This window comes from Xiphophorus maculatus, chromosome 23 (assembly GCF_002775205.1).
Source record: "Xiphophorus maculatus strain JP 163 A chromosome 23, X_maculatus-5.0-male, whole genome shotgun sequence".
Taxonomy (NCBI): domain Eukaryota; kingdom Metazoa; phylum Chordata; class Actinopteri; order Cyprinodontiformes; family Poeciliidae; genus Xiphophorus; species Xiphophorus maculatus.
In genome coordinates, this window is record NC_036465.1 from 8,482,223 (window position 1) to 8,498,910 (window position 16,688).

Here is a 16,688-nt window from a genome sequence, read left to right on the forward strand (position 1 = left end):
TTTTGTGACTTCTTTAGTTTTATTGACAAAACAGTTTTGAGATTTTACAACAGTTTGGTTTAAAGGGAAAAAACAAAAAACGTGTCCATCTTCTGAAGACATTTGGATCAAATCTACGCTCTTCATACAAAAAGAGAAAACAAAGCTATGATCTCCTACGCTGCAAAAACACAAAACATTACCAAGTGCTGTTATCTAGTTTCTAGAGCATTCTTGAAATAAGATCAAACTGACAAGAACCATTTTAGCAAATAATTCCTAAATATTGATTAAAAAGTAGCAGGTCTTCTGGCAGGTTATTCACTTATGGGAAAAATGTGAAATATTCTTTTTTATTTCAAGTGCACCAAGACATTTTCGCTAGAAGCTAGATAAAAATACTTGGTAATATTTTGTGTTTTTGCAGAGCGGCCAGTTTCAGCAGGCAGCTCCTGTAGCAGGAATGAGTGAAAACATCGTTAAAGTCAGAAAACTCCTTCCTGCTCCAGGCAGGAAGCCGAGGAGAAACGCCACCTCGGAGAATCACGGAGCGCCGGAGGCGGTTTTCTGAATCTGCTCCTTGAGGATGAGGATGCTCTGCCGCTGCTCCGGCGGCAGCATGGCGATCTGCTCTGGGGTCAGCTGCAGCACCTGCATGATGAGGGCGGCCTGGAAGAGACGGGACAGCGTTAAGCGGCGCCGGCAGGAAACATCGGCGGCGCCGTTGATGAACCCACCTTCTCCTGATCCTGAGTGGAGACCTGATTCTGGCCGGGACTGAAGCCTCCTCCTGAAGGCGGGACGCCAGAAATACCCGGACCCTGCAGGACAACAACACAGCCTCAGCTCAGTTCACTCACTTCTTTTGCATTTTCCTTCACCTTATAGATCACGTGTGTCAAACTCGAGGCCCGGGGGCCGAATCTGGCCCGCCGTAGCTTTTTTATGTGGCCCTTTAGACTCCAAATTACATCAATGAGTCCCTCCATTTTTTCACAACTCCTCAAAATTCACGTGAAATAAAACAAATCCCCACATTTTTTCTGATTTTATTACAAATTTTTCTCAAAATTGGTCAAAAACATTGGGTTTAACTGACTGCTGCCTCAGTCTTACTTGACGGCAAGTTATAGTCGGTGATCAATTCGACTAGTAATGAAATGTCACATTTAACATCATACATTAGCACACATACAAAATTTCTTACAAATATTTCTAATTTGGCTTCATAGAATCTGAGATTTTGATTAGAAAAATCACAAAATCCAATCACAGCTGTTTATTAATGTGTTAACAGTTTGATGGGTTTTTATCAATACATTCTGGCAAACCGGTTTTTTAAGAACATTAAGATTTTTCCCAAAATGAAACTGAGTTTGACACAACTGGTATAGATGCTCACTGACAATAACTAGAATTGGTTTAGCTGCTAATGTGTCAACATAACGCGGTAAATCTTAAATGAACGCCTGACATGTAAAAGAAACACAGAGCTTCGGTACACTAACACGACAAGATGACAAGGTCAGGAGAAAGTTTTAATTAAGAAAAGAAATAGGGAGCGAGAGGGAAGTAGTTCAGGCAGTGACGGTTTCTGATGTGGGTGATATGGGCAACGCCACAGGGCGGCATCTGTGGGGCGGCGGCATGAGCGGCAGGAAGAATTTGTCTGTCAATGTCGTGGATTGTTGTAGTCAGCTTTAGATGGGAAACAACATTCAGTCAGAAACTAACAAATGGGATTTTACAAAAACAGAAAGATATTAAAAAGTCGAACCGATTAGAAATCACTCTCAAATACTTTTTGTTACGTGGGCCACAATGGTCACGTCAGAAATGCAAGAAATGATAAGAAAATAATACCACTAATTGTGATTTTTATTATTGTGCTAAAAATAAATGCAATATATTACTTAAAAATACAGTATAAATTTGTAGGAAAAAGACGTACGAATGATTGTAGATTAAACATAAATGAGGTTTCATTAGGAGAAAAATTACCAATAAGTTCATATTTTGAAGATTCTATTTTCTTGTCTTGGAAAATTAGTTTTTGTCCATTTTTAATCAACAACAAATCCAGTAACTGGATAATAAAAAAAATTGTGTGCATATTTTTGTTTTCAAGAAAACTTCAAACTTACGATTCAAGTTTGGTTATTAAAAGGCAAATACTTTTATCATGTCGTGGAAGGATTTTAATTTATCATTAAACAAAAGTCTGTGCTGGTGGGTCAAATTTCTAAAACTCTCAAACTGCAGTCGGGGGCCACACAAAAAAACCCTAGGGGCCGCAAATGGCCCACGGGCCACACTTTGGACATCCCGGAGTTGGAGGCTAAAACATGCAGAAAGTCTCAGCAGCTGGAAGATGCTTTTAACCAAACAGAAGACACATTTAAGGCTCCGCCCAGTTACCGGTCTTGCAGGCGGAGGAACGTTTGGACCCATGGCGTGGGGGACCGGGCCCTGCATCCCGGGCACCATGGGAACCCTCTGACCCGCCACTGGCCCGCGAGCGTCCATCGCCCTCGGGTCACGGCCTGAAGGAAAACAGGTAACGAGCTTTAGGAGAATTTGATGCTGAAACTCAAATCCAAGACATTTTCAGAGCCGTGTGAATGAAATTTAAGACCTGTAACAGAAATGCAAAAGAAAATCAACAACAAACAAATCATATTGGCTGTTCATGACGAAGATGAACATTGTCCAGCCAGCTGGCAATACATTTTCACTTAGCCATGATGGAAGTCAAATATGCTAGCTTTACCCTTAGCAACAAAAGAGTATATTAGCAGCTAGTTAGCGGTAGCCGTAGCCACCTCAAGTAGCAGAACACAGCAACGAATTCTGCCCGCGATAAAAAGCTTTGCGTAACAATGAAGTCCCGCGAGAAAAAATGAAAATTACATAAAATATGAGCTTAAATAATCCTGTCACAACAAAATTTAAGACCTGCGAATAACATGTTTAAGGCCAACTCATTTTTAAAATAAATTTAAGACATTTCAAGACTTTTTAAGGAACATCTAGCTCAGTCTACAGCTGTAAAATTATAACTCTGATTTGTTTTTATTTTGTTTTGTTAATTCATTCCTAGCTGGAGTTGATCTTAGCTCTGTAACAAACATAATTCTGATAAATTATCTTCCACAACGCGTTTTTCTCTGACTCATACCTCTGGGTTCCATCGGCGGTCCCCGTGGCTCCATCATCGGCGGCCCTCGCGGGTCCACCATCATGGTCCGCGGCTCAGGCATAGGAGGGCCTCTCATTTCGGGCGGCCCGCCTCCCATCTGAGGCCCGCCTCCCATCTGAGGCCCGCCTCCCATCTGAGGCCCGCCTCCCATCTGAGGTCCGCCTCCCATCTGTGGCCCGCCTCCCATCTGTGGTCCGCCACCCATCTGTGGTCCGCCTCCCATCTGTGGCCCGCCTCCCATCTGAGGTATATGTACGGGCGGAGCCTGGTGAGGCGGCGGAGCGGCCATGTAGCCCCGGCTAAACACAAACAGTTCAACCAGATTTACATTTTTAGGATTGATCACCGCTTTACAGATTGATGGCTCTAACAAGCGATCGGTGCACCGATCTTTAAAAAGCCCGACCTGCCGATTACGATTTTGGCCAGAACTGTGGGACACTTTCAGGAGATCACACACATTTGGAAGTCGCATATATTTGGTAATCTCAACGACCACGCAAAAAACAAATGTATGGCTACGTTCACAGAAATCGTGAACGTAGCTAAAATTTAAACAAAATTTGAAGATTGTTTCTGAATCGAACCCTAAAAGTCAGGACTGAATAGTTTGACACTGAGATTCGCGTCTCTACTCCATTTTGTTTTCAACCAGCCAAACAAGCTGGACCGACTCAGAAGAACCAGATGAACAGAACAAAAAGACGACTTCTCGTTAGTTTCAATGGAATTGAGCAGAGAGGTGCCGTTATCCAGTGGAGTGGTCAGTACTGTGGCGTTAATCCTGCTAACAGCTGTTGATGTTTCTTACTTGGGGTCGATGACCTCTCCAGTGACAGACAACAGAGTTCCTCCTCTGGGGTCATTGGGTCCGTCGCCCAACAGGCCTCTGGGTGGGATACCGCCCGGTCCTACAACAGCAAAAAAAATAAAAATCAATCAAAGCCAAAAACCACGTCATGAGTTTTCTTTAGCAGCGCTGAGTGGGCTGAATTTCCTGGCAGACACACACACCTATAAAAGGTGTTGGCTTTAATGTCAGTCCCGAGCCGTTTTGGGTCAGGTTAAACCAGCTCGCTCCAGACAGCGACTGGCAGAAAGACCTGCAGGATTCTCCAGTCTAAAGCAAAAAGTCCCACAGCGAGACATCTGGGCCGATTTCACTCTTTGACCAACTCAAACACACATAAATGTAACGAATGCCGTCCTATAAATAACATGTAATCAGGCTGAGTGTTTCTGTTCGACAACAGCCAGTAGTTTTTCCCTTTCAGAGTGATTAATGTTTAAATGCTCCACCACGTCTGTAAGATCCTGGAAAATATTAACTGTGCAGGACAAGAAAAAGCTCTTTGTTTTGGTCTGGAACCGTTGTTCTCAAAGAGAGAAGCATTTACACAAAAACAAAAGACTAAAGAAGATCCAGTGTAAGCGTAACGTACTTAACTATGAGTAGCACTACTTCAACATAGTTTTACACAAGTGAAAAGTAAAAAATAGCCATCAAAGAAATTTGTCAGGAGAAAAAAGTATTTGGTAAAACGTCTACTCACGAACTGAGTAACTGATCAAAACATCAGTCATTTAATATCTAAAAAATTACATCAAACAGACCAAAATAAAAAGCTCAGTGGAAATTTTGGAATTTTAAGAACCAAAATGACAATAATTGAAATTAGTAACAAAAATAATGAAATCAGGCAAGAGAAAATGTCTCCCAATCAGTTTATTTGAATAAAAAAATGATGAAACTTTAACAAAAACTGCAGCTGTGTGTCTGTGTCTGGTGAATTTTAGGTTAAAACATGTTTGTTTTTCATTCAGTAGGTAGAAAATCCAGAAATTTTACTCAATTCATAATAAAATCAATCAAACCGTAGTAAAAATTCTCGTTTTTTTAAAACAGTCACTCAAGTAAATGTAACTAGTTACTACCAAACTCTGATAATCTTATGTGCCAATCATCGCTATCACTTGATCATTGTATTTTATGATAATAATAACAACTATTATTATTATTATTATTTATTTTTAATGCCCTTTCACTCTGCAACATCCCTGCTCTGGTTTTTCAAAATGATCCAATTTTAATTAAAATACTCAACAAAAGGAAAAGTTTTTTTATAGACAAACAGCAAAGTGAGTCTCAAAAACCACAAACATGGAAACTGATTGGCCTGGATCTGTCGACAGAGAGGCAGAAATTTTAAAAATAAAATTAAACATCATGCATAAGCTGGAGCAGGTCACACTGATTAAACTCTTCAGTGTGGAAGTTGTAACTGAGAGGAGAAGCTGCAGCTTTATAAGCAACAGAAATAGGTTTAAAAAAGGAGCAGGAAGCTTCTATAAACTTCTCCTTAAAACAGTTTCAGCAAATAACAGGAAGCTGAACAGTTTCCAACAAAGCGGCTTTGTTTTTATCCTTTAGAAGAGTCCAGTTGTACAGACAGGCTAATGTTTAGCTAGCAATGCTAAATGCACAAATATAAGGCAGTACAGACAGCTGGGCTACCACCCTGTATTTATTTATAAATAATAATAGAATCACATTTAACTGCAGAGCTGGGCAATGCTGACTGCCCTCTTTAACACATGGTTACCTGAGGATAGACAGAGAGAAAAACAAAGATAGAGAGACAAAAAAGATAGAGACAGAGAGAGAAAGATAGAGGCAAAGATAGAGACAGAGAGAGAAAGATAGAGGCAAAGAGAGACAGAGAGAAAGATAGAGGCAAAGATAGAGACAGAGAGAAAGATAGAGGCAAAGATAGAGACAGAGAGAAAGATAGAGGCAAAGATAGAGACAGACAAAGAGATAGACTGAGCTAGAAAGAGACAAAGACAGAGAGATAGACAGTGACAGACATACAGTGAGAGAGAGATAGATGAGAGAGGTGTGAGCGAAAAAAATGGAGCAAGAGATCAAGTGAACGAGCGAGAAAGAGGAGAGAGAGATCAGCTCAGTTGACATCAGCAGGTCAGGTCTTTACAAAAAGTGGCAAAAGGAAATGAGCCAAAAAAATCTCTGATTTCGACACAGAAATAAGAGAATTTCATAACGAGAAAATCTCTTCAATTTCTTCACTAAATCACACTTATCTGAAAAAAAAAAACATACTTCTTGAAAACAAATCTACATCTTCCTGTGTCTTCCTGGCAGCAGCCAATCACAGCATGTTGGCATTTTGGATCATTTCGCAGAACCATGTTCAGAAAGAAAAACAAAAGACGTATGATTATTTGAATGAGTTCAATAATTCCCGTTTGCATGATTTATTGTTTTCCATTTTCTCTATTCCTACCAAAAACTGGATGACAAACGTCTTCAGTCTGGTGTTTTGGTCTCAATTAGACCTTTTTCTGAAGGACAGTTCTGTTAACAGGGACTTCATAATTCATTTTATTTGTTGTTTCTGGTGTTTTGTTTATTTACCTTGGATATTTAAAACACCTTCCAGTTTCACTGTTAAATGTTCATTAGAATTCAAAGTTTATTGATCTCTGATAATTTATTACACTACAGGAAAATGGTCTCAAAACAATAATATTATCATTTATTACAATAACTTCTCGGACAATTTATCCCCCGGCAAAATTTGTTATCGTGACAGGCCTAATTATAAAGCATAATATTGCTTTTATAGACAAATAGTTGAGGATGATTGTGAAACTGATCCAAAAGCCCTTGAGTTTCTGACCTGGTATCTTTTCATACCCAGCCTCTCCTTCATGACGCAGCATTTTCTGCACCAGTTATCATCGCACTCTCACTCTCAGTTCATGAACAGCCTTGATAATCGCTCTCAGGGTGCAGAGTGAGACAGCGAAAGGCATTAGGGAGAAGCAGACATGCAAGCAGAAACAGTGGAAATCAAACAGTGAAATCCACAGATTGCCCTGCATGTGGACAGCGTCTGTCCTGCGGAGTCTACTGAGCTGTCAGGGGGACTGAGGGGTGACAGTGATACCTTGAGGCCGCTCGAGAGCGGCGGGTCCGGCTGATCCTGTGGGGGAATTCTGTAGGTTTCCTGAGCCAGCATTAAAGTGAAAAGAACAGGAGACACAGGACTCAAGACAGCGAAGCGGCAATTTGGGGCCAATCACATCAATGCATGCACACAGAAAGACACAGGGAGGCTTCACTTTCAAATGAAAACGTGTCAAACGTGCAGAAAAGAAAGAATCAATTTTCATATCTGACACTGAGCAACACAATGAAGAGGAAACGAATCTGATCCAGCTGAGAACATTAGCAGAGGCTCTGGTGACACCTAGTGGTCGCAGTGAGTCATGGCGGGTGCAAAAATCAGATTTAGAAAGTATTCAAACTAGAGCTGCAACTAACGATTATTCTATTGATTATTCTGACGATTAAATGATTAATCAGATAAACAAAATTACACATTCTGCAGATTTTTCATTTAACAAATTAACCCTTTTTAGATAATATTAGAAAAACATTAAAAGATTCAAATAAATAACTACATTACTGCTTCATATTAGAAAATAAACCTAAAATGCAATAGCGGCATTCTTTTAGTGAACATTTGATCATTTACAGCAAAAATTCTACAACTAAAAAATACTTCTAACATCAAAATGTGAAAAGCTCCATCCTTTCTGCTTGACTTGACATCAATAAAGTGCAGAGTTGAACTGTTTATTTTTTCAATTAAACAATAATTTCATAGGAAAAAAAGTTTCCTAAAACAAGATTTGTTTTATTCATACAGAATTTGAGCCAGGTGAAGCTAAAATTATAACACTAGAGAAGTTCTGGGTAGAACATTTTTACAGATGAAGATTTTTTTCTTTTATGTTAAATCCAAATGTTGCTAAATAATCAGTTACTAATTTAGTTGATGATTACTTCAAAAATCGATTCATCATTATTAATCCAATTGTTTCAGCCTAATTCTGAAATATGTGCTGTCAGAAAAAAGGGAACTTTTTGTTGTAAAATTAAATTGAACGACTTTCCATTTAAATGTTTACAGATTCATAGAATTGTATTTGAAATGTAATCAATTACAAATTTATTGATGTAACTTGACTTAATGATTGATTCTATATTGCATTGTGTTTCTGTGTTTGTTATGATGTAAAGCACTTTGAAATGCCTTGCTGCTGAAATGTGCTATACAAATAAAATTTGATTGATTGATTGATATTTCAGGACGTCTTTGGAAGTTTGTTACCTTCATGGGTTTTCCAGAAACAAAACGCTCCTTGACTCTTTAAAATAAAAAAATCCTTCCCTGAGTCTTCTAAACAGAAATCTAAAGTTTCAGGCCGAACTCCAAGTACTGAGGAGTTATCGGTCACCTCCACGGCAAACCCTCTCAAAGCCAAATCGAGGGAATTCAATCGAATCAGTTTTAACCTTCCTGAGGTTGCAGGATCATTTATCGCTTCTAAAAAATTTTTTTATTCATGTACGCCTGTGGAGGAGCTCATTTCAGAGGGCTACAGTCTGTAACTTATTTAAATTTTTTTTTACAAACCCAACCTTCAAAACAGGGTGTTAATCTCAACCATTTTCTCATAGGTTTCTATGGCGATACTTTGGATACTTAAAAGAGCGTGACTCTAGCTTTGCTTATACAGATAATTTAATGCAAAACGTCCCCAGATGATTTATTTCTGCCTCCGACCACAGACTGCCGTCTTCCATGGCGTCCGGCGCTGCTGCCACCGAGCTCAGCACAGATCCACGCTGCATTTCAAATCAACTCCAAATGTGACGCCTGATCTTCATAACCCAGGAGGGATTTCAACGCATGTCACAGAAACTCAGAGAAACCTCAGAAATCAGACATAACCTTTCCTGTTTGTGGCCAGTTAGAAACCAAACTACATTTATTTGATAAACAGCAGAATAATGAGACAGATGGTGATGATGTCACGACTTCCTAAGCTTCTGATAAGTTAAAAATAGACACACTTGTGGATGTGCTTCAGTGCAACACCTGCTCTATGTATGACATCTAAATCTAAATATATTAAAATGTGGGCCTTCACAACTCAGATTTAACTTTGGGTGCAATTTTATAAAACCTGAAGGTTCGTCTGCAGGGAGACTCCTCGAAATAGACCTGAGGCAAGATCTCAAAACATCAACAGAGGAATTTCCAGATGAAGAAGAACCCCAAGCACAAGAAATTCATATAAACTTACAAATCTGAAGAGAGATTAAAAAAATATCAACGTAAAATGTGTATTATTTTGGTATTTAGCAGATAGACATAATCTTGGTAATCCTCACTGCCCAAAAACCGGAAAAGAACCGATTTAATGTAAACAATATTAAATACTTTCTTTGAAGCCTGTATACTTTCTGAATTTATGATAATTTAACTGCATTTGTGCAACACTTTTTGATGCTAAAATGTTACAGTTTTAGATTTGTTCGTTTTAAAAAGGAAGCCTCGCATATTTTTAACGTGATTTGGGTGATCGATAGTTTGTTTACTTTTGCCTAAATCAGCTGTCGAGTTTGTTAACTTTTAATTGGACGTTTTTATTCTGTGATTCTCTTTGAGTTTTATTTTCATATAAAGAAACACCGGTCACTACAAACCAGAACGTTCAGTGTGTTTGCTGGTCAGATGTGTTGGTTGGGGGAGCAGAAAGTGGGAAGAATTTAATCTCATCACCAGCATGTTTCTGGGTATTATTAACATTCGAATCTGAGAAGTATAGAAAATACTTAAGTTGAATTTTATGCTTCAAAAATGATGCATGACCTTTGTTTACTAGCATATTTACTCAACCACATTGATGCAATGCAATCCTTACTATGGCCTCGAGTGAGTAAAATAAGAAACGAATAGTGATTACCTGGAGGTCCGATTGGTCCGGGTCCTGGTGCAGGGCCCGGTCCAGGCATGTTGGGGACGCCCATGTTGGAGGGCTGCATCATCTGAGGGGCTCCATTCACATGCATGACCGGCTGATAAAGAGACAAAGCTCAGATTAATATGGTGGGCGGTATGGAGTTAGAGTTTTACTGCTGTATTTTGTTGAAGTATTGTGAGAACAATAAAAATTACAATTAAAAAAACTTTATTACTTGTTTTTTAGGTATCTGTATGGTTGTGAATGCATGGTGTAGCATTCATACCAACAAACACACAGATGCTGCTCTTGATAAACATTCCCATTTGAAATATGTTTCTTCAGGACGACACCTGCTTAAAGAGTGTGACTTAAACTGCACATAGTAACTGCATTTAATCAAATTTTCAAATTTGCTTAAATTCATAGATGCTCTTGTGGAACAAACCAGTGGAAAAAAATAGTAAAAATAATAATTTCTTATAAGATCATTTTCATGATAATGATGAATAATGCAATAAATGCACACTCCAAACTAACCCTGTAAAGCGTTTGCCTGCTTTCAGTCTTAATTAATTTTTCTTTCATTTTCAACCTTTATTAAACACAATTATAGAGTTTATAGTGATAATGTGTGATTTATTTAATCACCTGAGGACAGTGAAAGCTTGTTTTATGTTTTTACTTTATGTGAATCCCAGAAATCGAAGCAGAGCCTCCAACTTCAGTCCTTGAGAGTAACTATCCTGTAACTTTTGGAAGCATCCTTTTTCTAACACACCTGAATCAAATGGCTGGATTTCATCATTTAGCTCTGCAAAGATCTGGCAATGAGTCATTTATTAAATTAAACTGTGTTTGGGCAAAGACGCCCTTATAAGTTACAGGATAGTCGCTCGTGAGGACTGGAGTTGGAGAGAGGGTTGGCGTTTATCTTACCACAGGTTGTGGTTGAGACACCTGCACATTGGGCTGAACAGGAGGATTGACAGGCGGTGCTCCTCCACCCTGACTGCTGGACACCAGGGGCTGAACAGCTGTTTGACGATGCAACATTTTCTGTACAAAAATGAAAAGCAGTTTCATCAAAATCTTAATACCCAAATCCAATTCCAAATGTTGCCATGAAGAACAACCTATTTGTCTTTCTTTCTTCGCGATAAACGATAATATTGTTGTTTTGAGACCATTTTCAGGTATTATAATTGGAATGGCATAATAATGCAAGAACACATTCTCAAAGATCAATAAACTTCAAATTCTAATTTAACACTGGAACTGGGAGACATTTGAAATATCCAAAGTAAATAAACAAAACAGAAACAACAAATAAATGTAATTATTTGTTGTTTCTGTGAAGTCTATGTAAACAAAATTGTCCTTCAGAAAAAAGGGACTAGTTGAGACCAAAGCACCAGACTGAAGACTTTCAGTTTTTGGTAGAAAGAGAGAAAAGAGAAAAACGACAAATCATGTGAATGGAAATTATTGAGCTTATTTTAATTCATAATGCGATTAACTGATTTATTGCTTATTGACACGAATAATTCTCACCAAAGCGATCTCCGGGTCAACGATCCGCATCACGACCTGCGCCTGCAGCAGAGCGTAGGCCAGCTGCGGGTTCTGCAGCAGCATGTTCCTCGCCTCCTGGGGGCTGTTTTGTACACACAGCTGGGGAGAGAAATCAAATTTCACAAATCAGACAAATAAAACATTAGGTTAAAAAGTACACACTGGATGGAAGCTTCAAAATACACAAAAGGAGGTAAACAAAGATGCAGGTTCCAAGTCAAACCTTCATACAATTACAGACTTACATCAGCAGAGTTCTCGCTACATTTAAGCTCAGCTTTTTATGTATTAACTGTGACATTTTGGACAGTCAGTCACACAGACCCAGTAAACCAACTTACCTTCATTTGTTTCATCAACTCAAACATCTGCTCAGGTGGAAGACTCGCCACAGCTCTGCTGATGGACTCTGGAGCCTCCTCTGGCGACACACTGTCTCCAAAAGGAGACTCGATGATGGGGGTTCCGGTCCCCAGACCTGTGCAGAAAAGGAAGAACGGTTTCTTCATACACAGACAGAAATTATAACCACATCTCCTTTGCTTTAACTAATGCGGTAACTTACTTTTGAGCTCTTCTTTATTTTTTTCACTAGCTGCATTGTCGACTCTGAGAGCCCGACCACTGAACTCTCTCCCATTCAGGTTCCTCATGGCGCTGAGGGCCGTTTCCTGGTCCTGGTATTCACAGAAGCCATATCCTTTTGGCTTTCCTGTCTCTCTGTCATACACTAACCTGAGGAAAAACAAGGGACATATACTCACAATAACATCTACACCATAAAAAGAAGCAACGGATGACACATATCAATAAACTACAGCATCATAGCATAGAGAAGATTTTTTTGTTTAAATAATTCAATTAAAAAAAAACTTAACCTCATTTAGATTCCTTATATACAGCAGAGGTGTCAAACTCATTTTCATTTTGTGCCATATCAAAAATGTGAATGTTCTTAAAGGGACGGTAGTGCCCGATTGTACTGATAAAACCCATTAAATTGTTAAATTATTAATAAATAGCTGTTTTAGCATTCAATAAGCGGTTCTTAAAATTAAATAATATTGAACATTTTTTCCAATGACCAGTCCACCCAGGATTTTGTGATTGTTTTTGTGGTTTTTCTGCAATCGAAATCACAGATTTTGTTGTGCTAATCTAGAAATATTTGTAAGAAATTTTAACGATATTTGAGCTAGTATATGACGTTAAAGGTGACTTTTTATTAATCGCTGTATCGGTCACAGATACTGTATAACTTGACATCAAGTAAAGCTGTGGCAACAGTCACTTAAACCAAATGTGTTTGGAAAACCTTTAGGTAAAATCAGAAAAAAAATATGGGAATCTGTCGATTTTGTGTGAGTTTTGTGGATTTGTGAAAAACTGGAGGGAATTATTGATGTAATCTGGAGTCTAGAGGGCCATGTAGAAAGTTACGACGGGCCAGATTTGGCCCCTGGACCTTGAGTTTGACACATGTGATATACAGAGTGATGTTTCTTTTTCAGAATAGTTTTAATCCAAGGAATGCAGGAGTTGTAGCCCATGTTCAGGTTTGACTCCACACCTGTTGAATCTCCCCCAAAAGTAAATATTAAATAGCATATACTGCCTGTTTCTTGCATCCAACTTCCTGCTAGGTCAACAATGTTCTCCAGGATTGTGCATTCATTATATGACGTTTTTGTATGCAATATTACAAATTCACGTTTTAATTCAATTGATTTACAAAAATCAGCTACCTTATCTGATATATTCTACTTTACTTAGAGGCACTTGTATTAATCAAAAACAATTGATGGAGACAATTATGTGCACTTTTATCCTGGTAATGTTTCTCCTTTACTTACCTGAAGCTGACAACAAGTCCAACTTCGGAGAATATGTCTTTCAACTGCTCTTCTGTGGCTTCATATGGAATGTTTCCAACTGAAATAAGAATTCAAATGACAGAATATTGAATAAAAACAAAAAGAAGCTAACATTTCAAATTACAAAGCTATTTGCTTATTAGCGTCGAGTTTTGTTCCTCCGCTACATGGCCGTATGTGTAAGCTAGGAGGTCTCCATTCATTAGCTGGTTTATTTTACTGTTTCATGATTTGACCGCTTCTATTAAAGCTGAACTCACCGAAAACTGATCGTAGTGACCTATCCACGGCTGGGTCTCTGTTCGCGGCGGCAGCTGCGGCCGCAGCGGCCACGGTAGCTGCAGCAACGTTCGCCATTTTGGGGACCAGAATGAACGTAACACCGGAGGATGTCAAGCAGGAGACAACATCCGGTTGTTAGAAGAGGCGCCGCGCTCAAACACCAGCAGCGCGACCTCTCTCGACCTCTTGAAAAATTTCACTAACCGATCCCCGAGAGTTTTAATTGATTCCGTTATTAACGTCGAACAACGCCGAAGACAGCCGGTCGTCACTTTCCATTAAAACACAGATGGCGCTGTTGCTACGGTAACCGTTGCTGCCTTCTTTCCCCCCAGCATAGAAACAGAGAGATGGACGGTTACAAAGTCACGTTTTCCTTCCTAAAAAGTCAACCAGGTGAACTGAACGACGGAGATGCAGCTTTTCCGCAACAGAGCAGAAGATTAGGTCAGTAATTGTTTTATTTTTAATACTTTTTTATGTGCCGGTTATCTGGTGAACAGTAGCCGTTAAAATATCAGGAGGGTGTTGCAGTTAGTTAACAGTTAACACCTGGGGAGGCTGATAAAAGAGAGACCGAGACATGCACATTGAATTTGTAGAAAAAAAACACATTAATTTCAGATCAGTTTATCTATTCTTGTTGAAATACACTACAAAATACTGATACCGCTTTAACTTTTTAACATTCCACCACATTATAACTACAATCTTGTATTTTATGGTTGTGAAGTGACAGGAAAGATACAAGGATACATTTTGTTTAGATTTTCCTTACAAATAAAAATATCAAAAGTGCGGTTTGTAGTTGTATTTGTATTTAACACAACTAAAACGCACCAATGCATAGATACAATGCAGTTTTTTAAATTAAAGCAATTACAAAATTATACTGGTAACAGGATGATATGGGCTACAAAATAAAGTTCACAAACACTTCCCAACCAGTCTGACTGAGTTTGAAAGATGAATGAGTAAGTGCATGCCACACTTTTCAAAGTTTTATTTGTGAAAAATGTTTTATACTTTTCTGACATCACATACAATCTCAATGAAGTACATTGAAGATTAACATTGTAAAAAGAAAGAAAAAAAAGGAGGTGAGGAGGTATGAATATTTTTGACAATATGAGTTTCTCATACCATTGGGGAGTTATTACAACATTGCTTCTCTTATCTGAGGTTTACAGGCATGTCTTACCACACCATTCCCATCCTGCTGAGGTCTGGACTTTGACTGGGCCATTGCAATTTGTTGACTTATTTCAATTTGTGGCTGTGTTTTGGATTATTGTTCTGTTTCATGACCCAGTTTGTGTCAGAATTCAAAGGTCAGACAGATGACATCAGATTTTCGGTTTATTGGTATACAGAGGAATTGATAGTTGACATATTGATTGCATGGTATAATAGGTTTCCTTTTAGTATGGTATTCTGTAGTATTGCCAAAAAGATTTACTTTGTCTCATCTGTTCAAAGACAATTGCAGCGATTAATATTTTCAAACCTAAGGCAGATTGACAGTCTTATCTTAATTGTGTTGTTCTCTCATTTGACATTTAACATGCTAATTGAGGCCTGTGGGCTTTGAGGATGCTGTTTGCAATCTTTGCTGGCTTTTTCTTTGCTGCTACTTCCTGTTTCTTTCCTGTGGCACAAATATAATTTTTTTTGGCCAGAATGATGGTCAGCAACTAGTGCTTTTCTATGGTCATCATCGCTGATGTTTTCCTCACTGCATCGTGTTAACAGACACCTGCCAGCGGAGGTGGCAACCCTTGCTGATGATCAGCAATTTAAATAGCAACACCTGATATTTCCCCCACCTAAATCCAGTGAGAAACCAGGAGTTTACAAACAGTTTTTTATGTTTCTGAACACTTGAGCTTAGATTTGAATGATTTTTAAACTCTGCATATGTCCTCATACATAAATTTACAATCTGGATTCTGAAAAGCTTTTGCTCCAGGGCAGTTTTAAAAATTGCAGTAAAGTGTACTTACATCTATAGAAAAGACTGCTGACTCAGGACTTCTGCATAAAGAACAAATTGCATTATAGTTATAATGGGTTTGTACATAAATACATTAGTTCTGGAGACATTGACTGTTTATCAGAAAGTTGTACACCAATAAATAATACATTTGAGAAGATTTTCAATTTATTACTCTCTTGAGAAGTCAAACAAATATATATAGTTAACCTGAATCACTTTCAAAATGTTTATGGAAATAATATATTTTCCAGACACTAGTTTGTCTTTTTTGCCTTTTTCTTTCAAACCGACCAGAAATAGTTTCTAAATTAATGGATAAAGAAAGCAAAAACTAGCAGGTTCTGTTAATATTGAGCCAAGAAGTTTGTGTTTCTATTGTCTCGCAAATTCAGATATCCGTAGTTAATAGAGCAGAAAAATATTGTGTAAATATCTTCCAGTGAGGAAATTCAGGTGTACAAGTAGAAAAAATGATTCACCCCCAAACATAATATTATAGTTTAAAAATAGGGCTGTGTTTATATTGCACTAATATATAGCAGAAAGTATCCCCAGGACATTTTTAATGCAAAGAAATTCAGCAATTCCCTCTGAGCGATCCCTTGGCAACAAGGGAGAATAATCGCAGTTTTAACAGGTAGGAATGCCTGGCAGAACCAGACTCAGGCAGGGCAGCCATCTGCTGCGACCAGGCACAACAAGAGGAGGGAAAAGACTAGAAAGAGAAGCACTAAAAACAAAAAATAACCACAACAATAACTGCTCTGAAAATCAGCCAGATCCAGAAAACCATGAAGAAAATTTACAGCCCACGTGCAGTTTAACATTTGAACTGTAAGTTTTTATCAGGTATGTACGCGTTTGAATTTTGACCTATAGCCGGTAATAATTAATTTTCGCTTCTTTTCTTTTTTTGACGGAGTGAAAAAAAAAAAAGTCCGCT

The 16,688-nt window shown here is 38.4% G+C and overlaps 1 protein-coding gene across 2 annotated transcripts; it reads right to left on the minus strand.

Moving 5' to 3' along the window:
- Positions 1-13,949, minus strand: cstf2 (cleavage stimulation factor subunit 2). Of its 2 annotated transcripts, XM_014468937.2 has the most exons (13): positions 13,728-13,824; positions 13,447-13,525; positions 12,159-12,328; positions 11,935-12,071; positions 11,573-11,692; positions 10,958-11,077; positions 10,022-10,133; positions 7,150-7,209; positions 3,990-4,089; positions 3,158-3,477; positions 2,398-2,522; positions 717-800; positions 1-648 (listed from the first exon to the last, which is right to left on the minus strand). In XM_014468937.2, the coding sequence occupies exons 1-13, from the start codon at positions 13,822-13,824 to the stop codon at positions 523-525; spliced, it is 1,650 nt and encodes a 549-aa protein (XP_014324423.2). In that variant the 3' UTR covers positions 1-522. The 2 variants fall into 2 exon arrangements, with proteins under 2 accessions (XP_014324423.2, XP_023184146.1); XM_023328378.1 differs by lacking the exon at positions 7,150-7,209 and having other exon boundaries at positions 13,728-13,949.
- Positions 13,950-16,688: the final 2,739 nt, after the last annotated feature.

Bases quoted from the DNA above. Each gene is read 5' to 3' on its own strand.
- cstf2 (XM_014468937.2), bottom strand. From the start codon at position 13,824: ATGGCGAACGTTGCTGCAGCTACCGTGGCCGCTGCGGCCGCAGCTGCC. The intron at 11,078-11,572 runs GTGAGAATTATT...ATTTTTGTACAG, and splicing joins TTGACCCGGAGATCGCTTTG to AAAATGTTGCATCGTCAAAC. The intron at 4,090-7,149 runs GTATCACTGTCA...TTGCTGTTGTAG, and splicing joins CGCTCTCGAGCGGCCTCAAG to GACCGGGCGGTATCCCACCC.